General features: G+C 43.2%; 1 protein-coding gene across 3 annotated transcripts in view; it reads right to left on the reverse strand.

The window, feature by feature from the left end:
• Positions 1-3,589: 3,589 nt before the first annotated feature.
• The window catches only part of COL4A2 (collagen type IV alpha 2 chain), a 253,515-nt gene continuing 239,266 nt past the window's right edge, over positions 3,590-17,838 (reverse strand). For 2 of the 3 annotated variants that reach the window (XM_053283866.1, XM_053283865.1), the window contains exons 46-48: positions 17,206-17,397; positions 10,758-11,044; positions 3,590-5,196 (exon numbers count right to left, since the gene is read on the reverse strand). In XM_053283866.1, coding sequence (XP_053139841.1) covers positions 4,942-5,196; positions 10,758-11,044; positions 17,206-17,397 — 734 coding nt within the window. In that variant the 3' untranslated portion in view covers positions 3,590-4,941. Of the gene's footprint in view, positions 5,197-6,719; positions 6,841-10,757; positions 11,045-17,205; positions 17,398-17,838 lie in introns of all 3 variants that reach the window. The other variant, XR_008313134.1, reaches the window with a different exon arrangement.

Genomic DNA, 17,838 nt, shown 5'->3' on the forward strand with positions numbered 1-17,838 from the left:
GTTGAATAGCTGCTTATTAAGATGTTTTTATTACCCATGTTGTGTCTATTTCAGGTTCTTCCAACTAATTTATCTTCCTCTACAATCCAAAGATGGCAAAAGCTATTTCTGTCCTTGATACATGCAAATAAAAAGCCAAGGCTCTTTCGTAATGTGGTGCATACCAAGTCAGATGATGGTGGATTGAGTATACCCAGTCTTAAGATGCATTACGAAGCTTCACAGCTGAGAATAGTATCCAATATAGGGGATGGGAATATAGGGAATGGGAATAGTAGCCAATATAGAACCTAAGTTATGGTTCTCCTTGGAACTTCATGGTGAATTTAAAAAACAAATTTAAAGTGTACCATTTCATGCTGACCTTTATTAAAACGATTATTAATTCTACTACTAATCATTTTTAAGGTCAACTGTGGAGATTTGGAGAAAATGGCACTCTTGCCTATGCCCCTCCATTTCATCATTTATATTAGTTGTAGTTGTAGACCATCCTTTCTGTGTAGGAATATGTGGAGGGTTCAGTAAAGGATAATTGGGTCAGAATGAGAGAGATGTACCAGAATGGTATTTTAGTTTACTTGGAATAGTTAAAGGAAAAAAAAAAGATTTCAATCTTACTTGGCTGCATTTGCTACTATTGTATTCCTTTTTCTCTTCCCCACAAAATATCCAAGTAGCCAAAAGACAACTTATTACATTTGAAAAATTAACCAAAGGACTAATATCAAAACTTTATGCTATTTTGTTGGCGTATAAGTTCTCAACATTGGATGAAATCAGTCTGGGGAAAGGATTTACAAACAGTAATTGATGAAGGGGACTGGAATAGGATTGGGTCTTCTAAATCTACATTTTAATTCCCTGCCCAAATTAAAGAAAATTATCTTAAAATAATTTATAGATGATATATGACTCTGGTGAAACTGGCAACTGTATTACTAAAAATAAGTCAATGCTCTGTTGGAACAAGTGTAATGAGAAGGGCACATATTTTCATCTATGGTGGATGTGTCCAAGGATTAGAACTTTTGGGGGCTTGGTATTTGTAGAAGGGGGTAAAATATTAATAAGGAAATTAAAGATTCTCAGCTAACATTGTTGGGAATACTCACTGAAGACAATCAGAAAATAAAATCTAAAGTGCTGGTGATTTAAATGTTGAGAGCGGCCAGAATGGTGTTAACAAAAACATTGGAAGCATGGAATATTCATAAAGTGCTCAGATTTGTTTGGGTTAAATGTTTTGGATTGGTAACATGATTGATAATAACAGAACTGATCTCTAGGAAGTGAAAGTGTAAGAGGTTTTTAAAAATGTATTTTGTGGTAATAATAAATAATAATAATAATTCAATTTCTATACCCCACTATGTATTGTTCTGCCTTTAATCAACTTCTAAAAAGATCAATATATAATTGGAACTTCTGCCAATCTCTCCCCACAAATAAGCACACCCATTATACTTTTTGCTGCGCGTTGCAGCCTGTGGCCTCACATGACCATTTATGATGATTTCTTTTTATTTGTGTCCAGTTTTACCCCTTCATTCAAGTAGTAGGTTGTGGTGTCACACTATTGCCACCACAAATGAAGCATGGAATAAGAAAAGAAAATATGGAGGATAGTTCTAGGACACCATAATGCACTGAGCAGAAGAATGGGGAAAGAAGAAACACAAGTTGGAAGAATGGTTGTAGAAGGCAAGGCACTAATGTTTACATTTCAGTCATAAAACCGCATATGTATTATTCTGGATCATTTAAACTAGAACTTCTTGATGCTGTACTCAAAGGTACTAATAGACTATAATCCTAATGCCACCTTTTTTTTTTGGCCATTCTTTAACCATTCCGTTCTACATATCACAAGAATGTTGTTCAGTAGTAAGTGCTCAGTATGCACCCTAAAAATGAATTTTGGAGAATGAATCTGTAACAGAGACAAGGATTCTGTCACACACATTAATAGAATATAAAAGAGAAAGAATGATGTCATTAGCTTAAATTAAAGCATTTGCAAGCTTAGGTCATGGAAAGTACAGGCTGAATTCAGGCTGTGATGTTAACTTTCTTTTGTTGACAAATGGAAGCTAGTCTGGCTTTGTCCGGGGTAGGGCAGGCACCTGAAGGGGAAACTGGAAATATTTGGATGGGTGTCCACTTATTCCCTGAGAAGGGGAGGGGGAGGAAAAAAAACAGGTTTGGTGGGGCTGGCAGAATCGAAGGAGAAATACTGCAGTGATGGGGGAGGCTACTACAGGAAAAAGAAGTGAATACAGGAGGGGGGGCTCACCTCAGCCATTTTTGCAGTGGGGTGCAAAGCCCCCGAAGTATGAGGGGAGGGAGGAAGACCCCCACAGAAGTGAACCCACCATTGAGATCATCAGGAGAGGTCCCTCTGCAGTTGCCACCAGCTCATCTGGTGGCTACTCGGGGACAGGCCTTCTCTGCTGCTACCCCAAAGCTTTGGAATGCACTCCATGCTGAAATAAAAGCCTCCCCATCTCTGACAATTTTTAAAAAAATCTTTGAAGACGCATCTGTTCACCCAGGCTTTTAATTAAATACTGTTTTAATAGTTTTAACATTGTTTTAAAACCTTGTTTTGAAATTTTAAATAGTTGTAATGTTTTGACGTTTTTGCTGTCATTTATTTTAACTGTTTTAAAATCTCTTATTGTCATTTATTTTGCTATGTTGTAAACCACCCAGAGACGTAAGTTTTGGACAGTATAAAAATATGTTAAGAAAGTGGGTAGGGAGGGCCTTTCCTCCTTGCTCAGTCTCTCCTGGTGTGTACGTGGGCCTCTGTTCTCTAGCAACTACAAACCTGCCCTGCTCATCTTCAGCAGAGAGATGCATGGGGAGGAGGTGGTGCATGGCTGTCGAGCAGACTGTGGGGAAGGGGAGGAGGAGTAATGAGTAAGCAGGGGAGTGGGCGCGTGTCTGTGTGTCCTGGGTTTCTCCCTGGGAGTGTACAGGTGGCCTATTCACACATGTATGTATGCACTCAGACAACTCTTGATCTCTCACCCCTTCACAGCTGAACAAAAGGTGAAGACTCTAGTGTGCCTCTCTACTTCTGCTCCTTCTTCCCTCCTTCTTGGCAGCTCTGCTGCTCCTTCACATCTTGCCTTAGGGCACAGGCGCAGGCAGGCAGGGGAGTGAATCCGGCTCATCAGCAAGCTCTGTGTGTGTGTTTGGGGGTGGATTCTCTCCTCTCCCTTCATCTTTCTAAGGATTCCACGGGGAGAAGCTGAAATGCCGCCAGCGGCTCTAGCCTTAAGCCCAGCCAGGAGCCCTCAATCCCTGCCACTCTTTCTCCCTCCCTCTCCCTGAAGGCTGCACTCTGTGTTTCTTGCTTGAAAACCGAGAGGTAGCAGCGAGGGTCCCTGAAGGAGTGTTATTGTTGCCCATGCATACATCCCAGCCGGGGCCCCGTCCAGACCGCTGGGCCCCAATGATTTGTACCAGACCACTGGGCCCCGATGATTTGTACCGGCTCCCTCCACCCTCGTTGGCCCTGCCACCTCATGGTGATGTGCAAATATTTAGCCCCTCTTAATTAAATTACTCCAGCAGTAGGCAAGATAAATAATTATTTTATTAAATGCAAATACACCTTTTGTCCTTCCTGATTATTCTTGTACCAGGGGACAGTGGGTAGAAGATGGTGCCCCACAAGTGGTTCAGTTGTAACTCAGTTTTGAAAGCACCTTCCCTTGGCTGCTGCTCCCTGGCAGCAAAGAGACTGTTGGCACAGGATGACAGAGCCTGATTGCGAATGGGATCTGGGAATAGCACAAGGAAACCATACTCGTCTCTTCAGAAGTATAAAGGGAGAAATGAACTCTGATCTTAGTGTCCTGCTTCTTTCTGCTGGATTGTGGGGGCCAGGGAGAAGGGCCAATAATCATTTTTTGTTCAGGATGCAGTGGCTGGCACTCTAAACAAGTTATCAGTCAAAGTTGGGGAGGCACACAAAGCTCATTTATCGTATAGTTCAATTTCTGTAACGCCTTTCATAAAACACAACTCAAGGCAATGCTTCAGGCTACAGAAACAAATGGGCATATGAAGCAACATACTATGTAATTAAAACAAAACAAAACTGTGAGAAGAGTGCTCCTGAAATAGAGGTACAACACACAAAAAACCACAGTCTGGTGTATGTTTGAAGTCACATTGAAATTAGTGGGCCAAACTTTATGCCAGATTGTGGACAAATCTTACAAATTAGAAGAGATAGTTTCTTTGAACAAGTGCCTGAGCATAATTCTAATTTAGTACCCCTTTATGGTACTTGCATTTCAGCTCTTTGAACTAACTCATTTTAATGTTAATTATAGTCACCTTAAGTGGCTTAAGTGGGGAAATGCTTGACTAACAAGCAGAATGTTGCCGGTACAAATCCCCACTGGTACTATATCGGGCAGCAGTGATATAGGAAAATGCTGAGGCATCATCTCATACTGCACGGGAGGAGGCAATGGTAAACCCCACCTGTATTCTACCAAAGAAAACCACAGGGCTATGTGGGCGCCCGGAGTCAACACCGACTTGACGGCACACTTTGCCTTTACTACTCAATGACCATTGTTTTCAATAATTATACAAAACAAATGCATACATTGGCAACAAGTAGGTTAGGTAATTAAATCATCTCTATTGTTTCAGCCAGACAAGTGAACTAGACTCTATTTGCAACAGTACAAAAGTTAGTCTTGCAAATGATGTAGTAGCAGAAACTGCAACTTAGTAGTGGTAGCATTTACAGTGGTTCATTCTTCCAGATAATACATCAATCTTATATTCAGGTTTTGAGGTAACAAGTTTAAATAAGCACCAAGATATTCCATGCCATACTGGAATAAAACTTTTGTTTAACAAATTTTCTTGTAAACTTGTTCCAAGACATACTGGAATAACTCCTTTGTTTTACAAATTTTTCATACAAACTTGGCATCTGCTTATGTGTGTTCGGATGAGCCCTGCCTTCAGTGTATCTGCTGAGGGTGAATGTTGAAATTGATTGTCAATAGTGGTAAGCCAGAAACTGTATTTATTTGCGAAATAGTGGCAGGTTCCTTGAGCTCCATTGCATTCGATGAATGGCGTTGCTCTGAAATCTTCTAAACAGCTCCCTGGAGAAACAAGCGACTGGCCCCCTCCTTCAGCACCGGCTGCTGTGTGCTAAGAGAGACCACAGACAGGTTTAAATACAAGATATAAAACTGTGCAGGAAGAAGCAGTGCTATCACTGACCTAAATGAGAGCAGAGTCAGAAACAAAGAATAAAATAGTTTCCAAATATTCATTAACAGTGCCAGTCAGGGAGAAAAAAACACTTCCTATGTTGGCTTTCCTACATTGATATGAAAACTACTGCGTTATGAGGAAAACCAAAAAAGCATAGCCTCCTGAGAACAAATTGCTGTGTGTCACCTGGTTGCTTCTATACTTTGTATCCTTCACAGCAACCTGGTATTTTACATACTTATTACAGTGTAGTAAAGCTTTGTTCAGTTTTTATTTGTACTCGTGATATCGTGCTATTACTAGTGTGTCACGTGAGGAAAAGTGATATGTTACTACTTCAAACTTAAATCACAAAACATCTATTTCATTCAAGGGCACTTTGTTTGAAATGTTTCATTTTGCATAGATAAAAACCAGGCTCTGTGTGCATATTATGAGAGCAAGCATGGTGTAGTGGTTAGAGTGCTGGACTAGGACTGGGGAGACCCGAGTTCAGCCACAATACTAGCTGGGTGACTCTGGGCCAGTCACTTCTCTCTCAGCCTAACCTACTTCACAGGGTTGTTGTGAAAAGAAACTCAAATATGTAGTACACCGCTCTGGGCTCCTTGGAGGAAGAGCGGGATATAAAATGTAATAATAATAATAATATGCCTCATTATTGTTAGTAAGATAGCATAAGCAGCACGAAATTAAACAGTGAACTGAGAAAGCTAGGTTTGCTACCGTGTAATATATGCGTCTGTGCAGATACATGGAGGGAGCAAGCATTATCAGCTACAGGGCAGGATAGCATTATCTTGATTCACAAGTGCACATGCTTGTATAGAAACACCATCCTGTAAGCACTGGCTCTCAGGCAATAATTTCTTCTGCCTCAGTAGAGTTTCCTGAGATGGGTAGCTCTTCCCACTTGATTCTCTAAATCTATGGGCCATGAGAAGTCTAAAGATAGCATTCAATAGCGTATATTGGATCCTGAACTGCAGAGTGATTTGCACTTGTTGCCTAGACTTGAACTTTCTAGACCTGTACCAGCATCTTTCTGGAACTTTCTAGACCTGTACTGTCTATCAACTCTTACCTAGCCTAAACATTGCTGGTTTTTTTTTCTAGGGCCCGATTTAATGCCCTTCCCTCAGCATTATTAGAAGGTAGGTACCAGTGTATACCTCTGTTGCAAAACCAATGTCCTCCTGGCTCTGGTGAGATTAAGTAATCAACACCACATGTCCTTCTCTGATGTTGCTTTTATCGTGATCTGAGGCTGGACTTGACTTTACCAATGTTAGTGAAATTTCCAGGTCACTTAGTCGACTTTTATGTTAATTTTCTTTTAGATGATAGAGACCCATCTGTGACTTATAAAGTAGCTAAATTTTGCTTTTTAGCTTCTAGGGCTTGTTGTATTCTTGTAACTTCTACTTAGACAATATCAGTCAGAAATGTATGAATACCTTGTGTAACTGTATCTTTTTCTTTTCTGTTCTGTTGCTGTTCATTGACCGTAATAAATATCTGACTGACTGGCTCTTACCCCTTCGCCTCGCAAGACAACCAATAGACAAGCACACACGACTGTGAGCAACAGAGAGAGAGAGAGAGAGAACACGAACATGAGAACTCAGGCCAGAAGCACTGCTGTCTCTTTAAAAGCACAGCCTCCATTCTCAGGCAGCCAAGATTTGAGTCTGAGTGCATTTCAAGTTGTACTTGCCCCAAAAGCAGAAAGGAAAAGGAAACAATGTGGAAAAGGTGCCACGTCATGCAAAGACAGGCTGGGAAGGAAGAGAGAGGCAGGCAGGGAAGGGGGAGAGGCAAGAGAGAGTGTGTGAGAGCCTGTTGGGAGCAGCCACGCCAGGAGCTTGAGAGAAGGGGAAATAATATGCACAACCCTCCCTCCCTTCTTCTTGCTTTTTCCAGAGCCAGGGGCATAACTAACGTAAGGCAAGGGGAGGCAGTCGTCTTGGGGCCCCACTGCCTTGAGGCCCCCCCCCGAGGCACATCACATGACTCCCCACCCGCCCATGTTGCACCCCCTATGAATTATGTTGAGTCTCTTGGAGATCGGCAGGAGCAGAGAGTAAAAAAACTAGATTCAATGTGAACTAGATTTTCACCGTATTCATAATGGGGATGTGAGTGTGAGTGCACTATATATTGTGAAGTGTGTTTGTGTGTGTATATCAGCGAGGGGCCCATTTTAAAATCTTGTCTCTGGGCCCCCTCCAACCTTGCTACGCCCTACTGCTTGGTTCCTTTGCAATGGAGAGAGTGGGTGTGAGCTAGGCAGAGGAGTGTGAATGTCAGACAATCCCCCAATTTCTAAAATCAAAGAACTGGGGTGGGGTGGGGTGGGGTTTTGCTAATTGTAGATTCAAGTAAATACGCTTTAAGGAGATCCTCTGTGTCACGCATTGGGCCTTTGTCCAGCCCAAAAGATTCATTTAAGTTTCATATCAGAACTTCCCTCAATTTTAAAAGCCATTTTGAGCTAGCTTGACTTTTTCTCTGTGTGTTTCTGGTCTCACACCAGCCTGTTGTGAATCAGCGGATCTGCATGTGCTTCAATATGCCAGGAAAGACTCTCAGTGTCTTTAAGTACCCAAACCTCATGCAAATGCATGCTCCAGTTGTCTGAGGATGTGCTACTATCAGGGAGTGACATTAAGCTTTTGAAATAAGTGTTGGAGTGGGCAAACATCCTAGGAACTGATTGCTCAAAGTAGAAGATTGGAATTAGTACCTGGCTGTATCTCTTTCTGTGCTAGTTGCTAGATTTGCAAGCTTCTTCCCTATAAAGGAAACAGCCAGTTTTTGTGTGTCAGGAGGGGAGAGGGCTGCTTGGGGTTGCCGATTCCAGAATGGCACCTTTTGTGTTAGTTTTGTTAGCCAAGTCCATGCTGCAGGGCTCCCAGGAGCATACAGAGTTCACCATGATACCGTTTTTTGTTTTTTGTTTGTTAACTGCAACTTAAGACCTAAGAGCCATTGAGCCTCCAGTCTTAACACCAGACAGGAAGAAAGTACCTCATTTGTGCATTTTAACCACTTTTCCTTGTTTGCTGCTAAACCAACCCGCTTTTTATATTTACTTAAATAAACTAGATTTTGATTGTTTTAACCTTAACCTGGGCTGGAAACTTGCTCCGTTCTGCTTCCCTAAGTGCCTGCTCTGGCTTACATGCTTTTAAAGAAATTTGAAGGCATTTTGCTACATTTTGAGTTCACTCTGTTCTAGATAGAACATGGATGATTTTAAAGTTATTTTTCTCTGAATAATTTTAAGAAACCTGGGGGAGGTCCCAGGCAGGAAACCTTCCCTACCAGGAATGTTTTTTGTCCATGTGGAACCAGTGCTAGAGAGAACACAAGTCATGTTTCATCACACTGACATTTTTACTGAGACCCACAAGCATCATTGATTTTGCCCCTCATAAATATTATGCCAGTTGCCTAATAGTTCACACTAGTGGGCCCGGGCACAGAGCATCTGTGCCTCTAGTGCGGCCGGGCCCACCGCCGCCTGCGCTGCGGCCGGGCCCGCCGCCTTACCTCCACGGCCAGGCCCGAGAGTGCCGCCTCCGGGCCCGAGAGTGCCGCCGCAGCGGCCGGGCCCGAGAGTGCCCCCGCCGCCGGGCCCGCCACCACCGCCGGGCCCAAGGGTGCCGCCGCCGCCGGGCCCGGCCAGGCCCGCCGCCTCGCCTCCGCGGCCGGGCCCGGCTGGCTCCCCAGCCATGGCCGCCGCCGTTCTCCTGGGTGCGCCAGGACCAATCAGGCGCCCCGCAGCCCAGCCAATCAGCTGGGCTGCCGGGACGCATTTCTCCTGGGCACACCCAGGAGAAATATATATATAGATATTATTCCTATTATAGGACAAATGTTCTGAGGCGACATATAATGTAGTCAGGTATTGTGTAGCTGCCATACAAACAACAACAAAGCTTGGCTAAAGTTAGTGAGTCACAGTAGATGCACTGGATTAGATTTTTAGACAATTAAAATAGTTGTATGTATATTGTTATACACTTGTATTCATGCTGGTCTGGGACCGTAATCAAGATCTTTTCTATCTAAACTAGGTGGCCTAAGGCAAGTCAGTCTCCTTGGTCTCAACCCTCCATCTGCAAATCCTCACCTTACAGGACTATTGCATGGATATCAAGATATTACATGTTAAATACTTTGAGCACTTAAAAGTGCTATACAAATGTTAAATATTTATTATGTTATACTACTGCTGCTATCTTGTTTCTAGCAGTATTTTTTTCTTCTGCCTTCTAATTCTCACTTTTACTATGTGGTGGGCCTTGGACTGGAGCAGAGACCTATCCATACAGAAATAACCCTCAGCAATTAAAAAAAGGACTCATCTGCGCATCTAATTTTTGTTAACTTGGTTATGTGGTGATACTGGGTCATTTACTGAAAATACAACACCTATTCCTGAGCCTTACTGTCTCTGTGGTGAGAGTTCTTGTTGATATGCAGCTCCAATATCCTTCTTTGCCTTGCATTTTTACTCATTTAAAGAGGAGCTTTACGCGTCACACACGAAGTCTCCAAATTCTGTGCAAAGAATTAAACTGGCAGATATATTTTATATCCTTCACTCTGCTTCTGAAAGTCATCGAGAGGGGTAAGGAGCTATGTAAGGTAGGAAACTTCCTGGCTTCACACATTTCACTCAACAAGACTGTCTTCATAGCAATAAGGGAAAGAAACATGCTTTTAAATTTTTTTTAAAAAAGCACTAAGATTTTATATTCAAATTTTATGTTTCTGCAGAATTGTGGAATACACATAGCCTTGCTTTGTTTTGTTTGAAGAATCCAGTTTTTAATCCAGGTATATGTTTCCTTTTCTACACTTGAAGCTTAAAACATAATGATTTTTTTTGATATAACACATTTTTTATTTTTAGCCTACTCTCTTTAAAAGAGAGTAGTAAGCTTATGAGATCACTCAGCTCCGTGTGTGTGTGTGCGCGCGCGTGCGTGCGTGTCCCCCTATCAACTTCGCAATGCCTGAACTGATTTGGGCCAAATTTGGTATAGTTGTAGGAACAGCTTAATGACAGTTTGTGATGATGTCATCCCCCCAATTAAAGATGGTGGATGCATGAACATTTGAGCTGGAAGTGGGCTAACTTTTTAAGTTAGCCCACTTCCACTTTGAAGGTAATTATCAATTAAGATTATAGTGAAAGGAAAGTAGGCAGATTAGTTCATACTAGAACTTCTTGTTTTATACTTTGATCTCCAGGGAGAGGGAGAATTTTCCTGCCTTTCTCCAATTAGTAGCAAGCCCATCCATCAACCAAGCAACTTGGCCAGTACCTAAATCTATTTGTACCATAAGGCCCACTGAATAACCTGAGAGCAGCGGATGCTGAATGGACCTGATCAGTTTCTTAACCAGGAGACTTATGGGAATCTGAAGTATGATTTTGTTAAAATGATCCTTGTACCATAATCAGTAAACGGAGGACATACCATAAGGAAGGAATAACCAATCCATAAACTTCGCCATCCTTCAGGGCAGTGTGGAATAGAAACATCTTGGCTGTGGATAGCTATAGCAACAGCTGGAGCCTCACAGACTGAACAACGACTGATATAAGGTTGGATTCCTTCTTCTTCCACAGGCATCATTGGAAGGGGAGCTGTAGTTGTGAGCCAATACGATTTGTCATTGCGGCTTGCATAATAGCAGATATCCCCAGGATTGCAGTAAAGAAAAGGCATGGTGCTGAATCGCACCAAACATGATCCAGCTAGGCCTGGAAAAGCAAAACACAAGTCTTCATTAGTGTGTGCTTTATCTTTTTGATTTTTATTTCTGTAACTCCTGGGCATGCACAGAAGCATGCTTGACTGGAAAACTCAACATCCAATCAAGTTTGTTATCACATTCAGACTTGGAGCAGAGGCCTTTAAGAGGGTGATGGGGAAAAAACCTTGAATGTCCAATTAAAAATTAAACAAATTAAACTTCAACTTGGCCTCCAATAGAGTATTTTGGATTGCCAGTTGAAAAATCTCTATGACTGAATGGAGCTCTAACGAGACTACCTTTCATTTTCACTGTACTAGATTCTATATAATAAATTCTATAGATTCTTAATGTTTAAAAGTTAAGAAATAATTTTCCAGCATCCGTATCCTAGAGTAAAAAAAATAAATTAAAATTGTGACTCAAATATAAGACAATCCTGTTGGGTGGTAGTCACAATTCCATTATGTTAGGAATGGATGCCAGGTGTAGATATTGAATTAGTTGGCTGTCTAATTATCCAAAGAGGAAGGCATGCCAATAAGCTGTTCCTAGTTCTTCCTCATCTTTGCCCTCTTCTGTGTTTATGTAACAGATTTCTGTTGGTGGCTTTTACCAATGCAGTAGCAAGAAACCCACAAAGTTGTGACATTCAAATGCTTTGGCAGTTGTTGGTATACTGTGCCTCAAATGGTGATGTTATGCTAGTACAGTAGTAGTTAAACCCTATCTTGACAGCAACTTTGCTGGTACAACAAGAGCTCCTGCTTGTGGTGGGCTTTCTTCTGCAGAGACTGACAGCCTTCAGAAAATCGGCACTGAGTGCTCCCATTGGAATTAATAGTACTGGTGGCAGCCAGTGGTAATGAAACTGCAGGGGCAGTTTAAACAAAACCACAGCCACATCCTTTGATCGCCTGCCTCTCTCTCTATTCCTGTCCCAAGCTGTGCAAGCTGGTCATTCACCCATTTGGGGATTTCAATCAACACTCAGTTGAATGAGCAAATTACCATTCAACCGGGTGAATGACATGCCTGTGTGGCTTGGGGCGGGGAAAGGCAGGTGGGATGGGGTGGCAAGGAATATCAAGTCACAGTGGTCTTGTTTTCCACCCCACCAACCGTGCAGCTCATCACCACTGGCTGCCACTGAATAGGACATGTAAATTTGTCCCATTAATTACAATCAGAGTACTCATGAGAACCTTAGCTGAATGTAAGTCAGTGACTCCATTAGCCTGACTCATAATTGCAGGCATAATTAATTAGCCTGACTCACAATTGCGGGTATTTGTGTGTTTGCGCATGTGTACGCATACACACACACTACAAGATACTTGAACTGAAGGTTTGTGACAGAGGGTATACTTGGCAAAAAAGACTGGGAATCCCATGTAATGGTTTTAGCTCTGTAGAAAGACATTACCATCTACTATTGCTTTAGGAGGCACAGAAGTCTGAAAGCTCGCAAACAGGAGAATGGAAATAGAAATAAGGCAGTTTTGCTTAGGAGTTTAGCAGGGGAAGGAGGCAAGTGACCTGCCATCCCGCCCCCCCCCCCCCACTGAAGAGAATGTGAACTAAACCTGTTTCAAGCGCAAGTCCTGCTGGAAGAGAAGATGGGGGTGGGGGGTGGGAGTGGTCTGAGGCACCTATCTCCCCAAAAAGTATCAAGGAAGATGAGGAGTTCCTGGACAGGACAAAATAAGCTCTCTGGGGATGACCACAAGAGGAGTCTTCCATAGCAAATGAAGTAATTCCATCAAAAGAAGGGAGCAGATGGAAGCATGTGACACCCACGAGCAGAAGAATCAGAAATATTCAGGTACCATTGGCCCCAAGCAAACAGTACAAAGCTCTGCTTATGAAGGATAACCCACTGCCACCTGGACAAAGATTGCTATCCCATGCTGCACAGAGGGAAAACACCCAAGCCTCCATGACTGGAAGGAGTCCAACTACTGCCCTAACGAATAGAGGGCATGTAATGATATTGGGTGACTCACTACTGAGAAGGATGGAGCAGGGGCATAGCAAGGTTGGAGTGGCCCCAGAGACAAGATTTTAAAAGCTCCCCTGCACTGAAGCTCAGCTCATGAAGTAAAGAAATCTTAAATGAGGCTGAATAGTAGTAACAAAAAGCATATACCTATATATCTATCTCCTATGTGCCACAATAGAAAGAACTTCATCCTAAATTATTTTTAAAAGGTTTTGTAAATTGTGGACGATGCAAGTCATTTAATGGTACTAGTTCTGGTAACTCCAGGCCTTAACACTCATCAATTTTGGAGGATGATGATGATTATTTTATTTTTACATTTATATCCCGCTCTTCCTCCAAGAAGCCCAGCGGTGTACTACATACTTGAGTTTCTCCTCACAACAACCCTGTGAAGTAGGTTGGGCTGAGAGAAAAGTGACTGGCCCAGAGTCACCCAGAAGCCCGGGCAGGTTTGTAGCTGGGGGAGTCAGTCATGTGACTTTCCTCTGGGGGCCCCCAAGGCAGTGGGCCCCCAGACAACTGTCTCCACTTGCCCTATTATAGTTACGCCCCTGGGATGGAGCCACATGTGTGCAGACTTGAGAGATCATTGAGGGAGTTGTGTGGTTTTCATAGTGTGCACATCTGGAATGTGATGAAGAGGTTGCCAAGACTCATCAAACCCACCAATCACTACCCCTTCCTGCTGGTCGATTTGGGAATGGATGACATGCCTGCCATTCACCTGAATGGGAAAATAGGGACATGTTGGCAGGTATGGGGTGATACTGCCAAAAGAAACCTGAAATGGATCTATGAGGACTATGAGGCACTGAGTTAAAAAAAATGAAGAAGTTGGGAGCACAAATCCTTCCTGTGGAAAGTCGGGAATGCATAAAGAGAATGCAGGATCCTGCAAGTAAACAGCTGGTGTCATTGAGAAGGGTTTTGATGCTTACCTACTACTAATTCAAATATTTATATACTGCTCTTCAACCAAAGTTTTCAAAGCGATTTACACAGAAAAGGAAAAAATACATAAATAAGATGGTCCCCTTTCCCCAAAGGGCTCTCAGTCTAAATAAGGCAGATACATATGGCAGATACCAGCAACAGCCACTGGAGGGATGCTGTGCTGAGACTGGATAGGGTGAAGAACACATGAAGAACACCTGGAATCAGGTGAGATATTGTACTTGGGGAGCATAACTTTTTCAAAATGAATAGAGGAAGCACATGACAGGGAAAGCTCCATGCCAACAGGAACAAAGGAAGAGAACGGGAACGGTGCACTGGCAGTCTATTAAAAGGTAGGTCCAGACACATTTCAAGTGGAGCTCTTCTTCAGGGGACTACAGATCATAAAATACACCAATTAGAGCTGCTACTACTACTACTACTTCGGATATTGATATACCGCTCTTCAACCAAAGTTCTCAAAGCGGTTTACATAGAAAAATAAATAATATATAAATAAGATGGCTCCTTGTCCCCAAAGGGCTCACAATCTAAAAAGAAACATAAGGCAGACACCAGCAACGGCCACTGGAAGGATGCTGTGCTAGGGTTGGAGAGGGCCAACTATTATATCTAGTTATATAGATATAAATAGAACAGTAAGAAACAGATATAAAATCAAAAGTGAATAGTCATACTGAATGGATTAGAAGATATAAAAAACAAGCCATAATTCTAACCTTATAAAACAAATCGCAGAACAGGAGAGGAGAGCTGGTCTTGTGGTAGCAAGCATGACTTGTCCCCATAGCTAAGCAGGGTCTGCCCTGGTTGCATCTGAATGGGAGACTTGATGTGTGAGCACTGCAAGATATTCCCCTCAGGAGATGAAGCCGCTCTGGGAAGAGCAGAAGTTCCCTCCCTGGCATCTCCCTGGATAGGGCTGAGAGAGATTTCTGCCTGCAACCTTGGAGAAGCCGCTGCCAGTCTGTGAAGACAATACTGAGCTAGATAGACCAATGGTCTGACTCAGTATATGGCAGCTTCCTATGTTTCCTATGTAACATGAGGAATAACTCACAAAGATTCCTAAAGCATGATGTGGAGGAAGGTCAAGAACAGGCTGCACAGCAGAGAGGCCCATGCAGTGACTTGGGAGGAGGGGAGCTGGAAGGAGCTCAATAACCCCCCCGCCCCTTCCTGCCCTGCAGCAGCATTTTCAAAGAGAAAAGGGGGGACTCTCCCCTCCTTGCCCCACCCCCTCCCTCCCTGCAGCTGCTGTGCCCCATCCCACTGCCGGCAGCAGCATTCTTTACAGGGCAAAGGGGGGAACCTTCCTCTCGCACCCCCTGCCCCACGCAGTCACTGCTGCTGCTGCTGCTGCTGCGCAGTGGCGCTTTTTTTTTTTTTTAAAGGAAGGACTTTCTCCTTGCCCTGCCCACCCTCGCTGCAGCCCCTGCTGCCCCAAGAGAGGGGTGGCAAAATTCGAGGAGCGGCAGTATTTGCCTCTCCTCAAATTCTACAGTAGGCAAATGCCTACTCTGCCTCTCCGTTAATCTACCACGGGGCAGAAGAGTGGCAGGGAGGACCTGCTTTGCGGGAGTTCACTCTGGTAGGCATATTTATTGAAGAAATTAAAAATATTAGAAATCGTGTTACTATGTAACGTGAAAGTAACTGGTCAGTGGATTTTTGTGTCTGTGTGTTTTGGAGGACGATGATGAAGATGAATATTTATGTACCGCCTTTCAACAAGAATTCAAAGTAGTTTATATAGAAAAAGAAATAATATGGTTCCCTGTTCCAAAAGGGCTCATCTAAAAATACTAGGGATATGCAAACTGATTTGGGTACAAATTGATTTGTACCCAAATCTAGCTGATTCGGGTGATTTGGAGACAAAACAAATCACCCCTGTGGTCCATTGACTAGATTTGGGTACAGATCGAATCGTGTCTGATTCAATTCAAATTGATTTGAGTTTCGGATCCCTCCTATTAATTCCCCCAGGTTCCCAGCTTTCATTTTTTTTTAAAAAAAAAAAGCTAAGCTCTAGTCCTTATAAAAGTGGAGTTATGGAGCAAAATGTGTGGTCACTATTTTTCAAGTGTTTGGAATCTTTGGTGTATAATAACTTTCACTCAATGAATCCTTATGAGGATTCATTACACACCTTAATTTCTTCTATTCATTTTGACTGTCTTTTCAACAGTGCCAACTATCAACTGCCATGTGCCAACTACACACCACTCCCACCCGCAAGGCAGTGGGGTACTACTCAGTTTAAGTTAAGTGCCTAATGGGTAGAGGCTGCCACCCAAATTGCAGAGGAACTGGGCAAAGGGCTGATTTTAATACAACGAGATTTTCAATACAAACCATGAATCCACACTCGGAACACCTCAGAAACAACAGAACCCTGTACCCCATGGGTTAGAAACCCATGGGGGTAGCTGGCACCCTCTGTTCACTACGCCGCCACTCACTCTGGGCCACCCCAGCACCCCCCAAGTGCAGTTATGGGGCTGCTGAAACCTACATGATTCCCTATGGAGAAAAACCTTAAAGATGCGTAAACTTCAACAAATCACCAAAAATCAGCCCTCTGCCCAAATCCTTTGAAAAAATTCTGGTAGCTTCCTTGCCCCCCTTGGACACTACCACCAAACTCACACCGCTCTAAGCCACCCCTTCCCCCCAACGTGAAGTGATACACCTCCATTATACCTTATGGGGGAAAACCTTAAGGACGTGTAAACTTCAAAAATTCACCAAAAATCAGCCCTTTGCCCAATCCCTCTGCAATTTGGGTGGTAGCCTCCAACCATTAGGAACTACCACCCCACCCCACTCTTCTGCCCCAGATCCCACTTTATGCCCCAAATCTGCCCCAAAGACACTAAAACCTCAAAAATTCACCAAAAATCAGCCCTTTGCCCAATTCCTCTGCAATTTGGGTGGTAGCCTCCACCCATTAGGCACTACCACCCCACTCTTTTGGCCCTGGGACCCATTTTTTGATCTGAATCGATTCATATCAATTCAGATCCGAATCGAATCTGGGGTGATTCAGATGGGTCAGATTCGGATCCAAAAACAAATCAGTGGTATTTCGATTCAGATCCGAATCAAAACACCAAAAATCTGAATTGCACACCCCTAAAAAATACTGTTCAAATGCAGGTTTTGAAAATGAAACTGTGTGGAAAGTATTGGCAAATACATACCGAGATCCTGGTTATGTGCTTTCTCCTGTCCTTCAAAATACAGCAAGCTGTAGCCACTCCACAGTTTGTTCATACCCACTGGACACATTGGCTCTTGTTCAGATTGGCTGTGTTTCACCAGGAGGTATCCTATGTTAACACTGCGGCCTGGCATGCCTGGCAGTCCAGGAGTACCTGGATCACCTGCTGCACCTGGGGAGAGAGAAGGGGGGTGGGTCTGAACACTGCAGAAAGCAAATATGGAAATCATTGTTGTTGATCCTTTTGGATTCCTTGGTGGCTTTCGATACCATCAACCATGGTATCCTCCCCTAGCACCTGAAGGGACTGGGACTGGAAGGCACTGCTTTGCAGTGGTTCTGCTCCTACCTCTTGGTTAGGTTCCAGATTGTTGCTCTTCAAAACAAGAGCTATTGTATGGGATCCTGCAGGGCTCCATTCTATCTCCAATGCTTTTTAAGATCGATATGAAACCTCTGGGAGAGATCATCAGGGGATTTGGTGCAGGGTGTTATCAATATACTGACACCCAAGTCTATTTCTCCATGTCAACTTCATCAGGAAATGGCCTAAATGCCTGCCTGGAGGCGGTAATAGGCTGGATGAGAGAAAACAAACTGGGGTTGAATCCAA

The sequence above is a fragment of the Hemicordylus capensis genome, chromosome 1, assembly GCF_027244095.1.
Source record: "Hemicordylus capensis ecotype Gifberg chromosome 1, rHemCap1.1.pri, whole genome shotgun sequence".
NCBI classification, from domain to species: Eukaryota; Metazoa; Chordata; class Lepidosauria; order Squamata; family Cordylidae; genus Hemicordylus; species Hemicordylus capensis.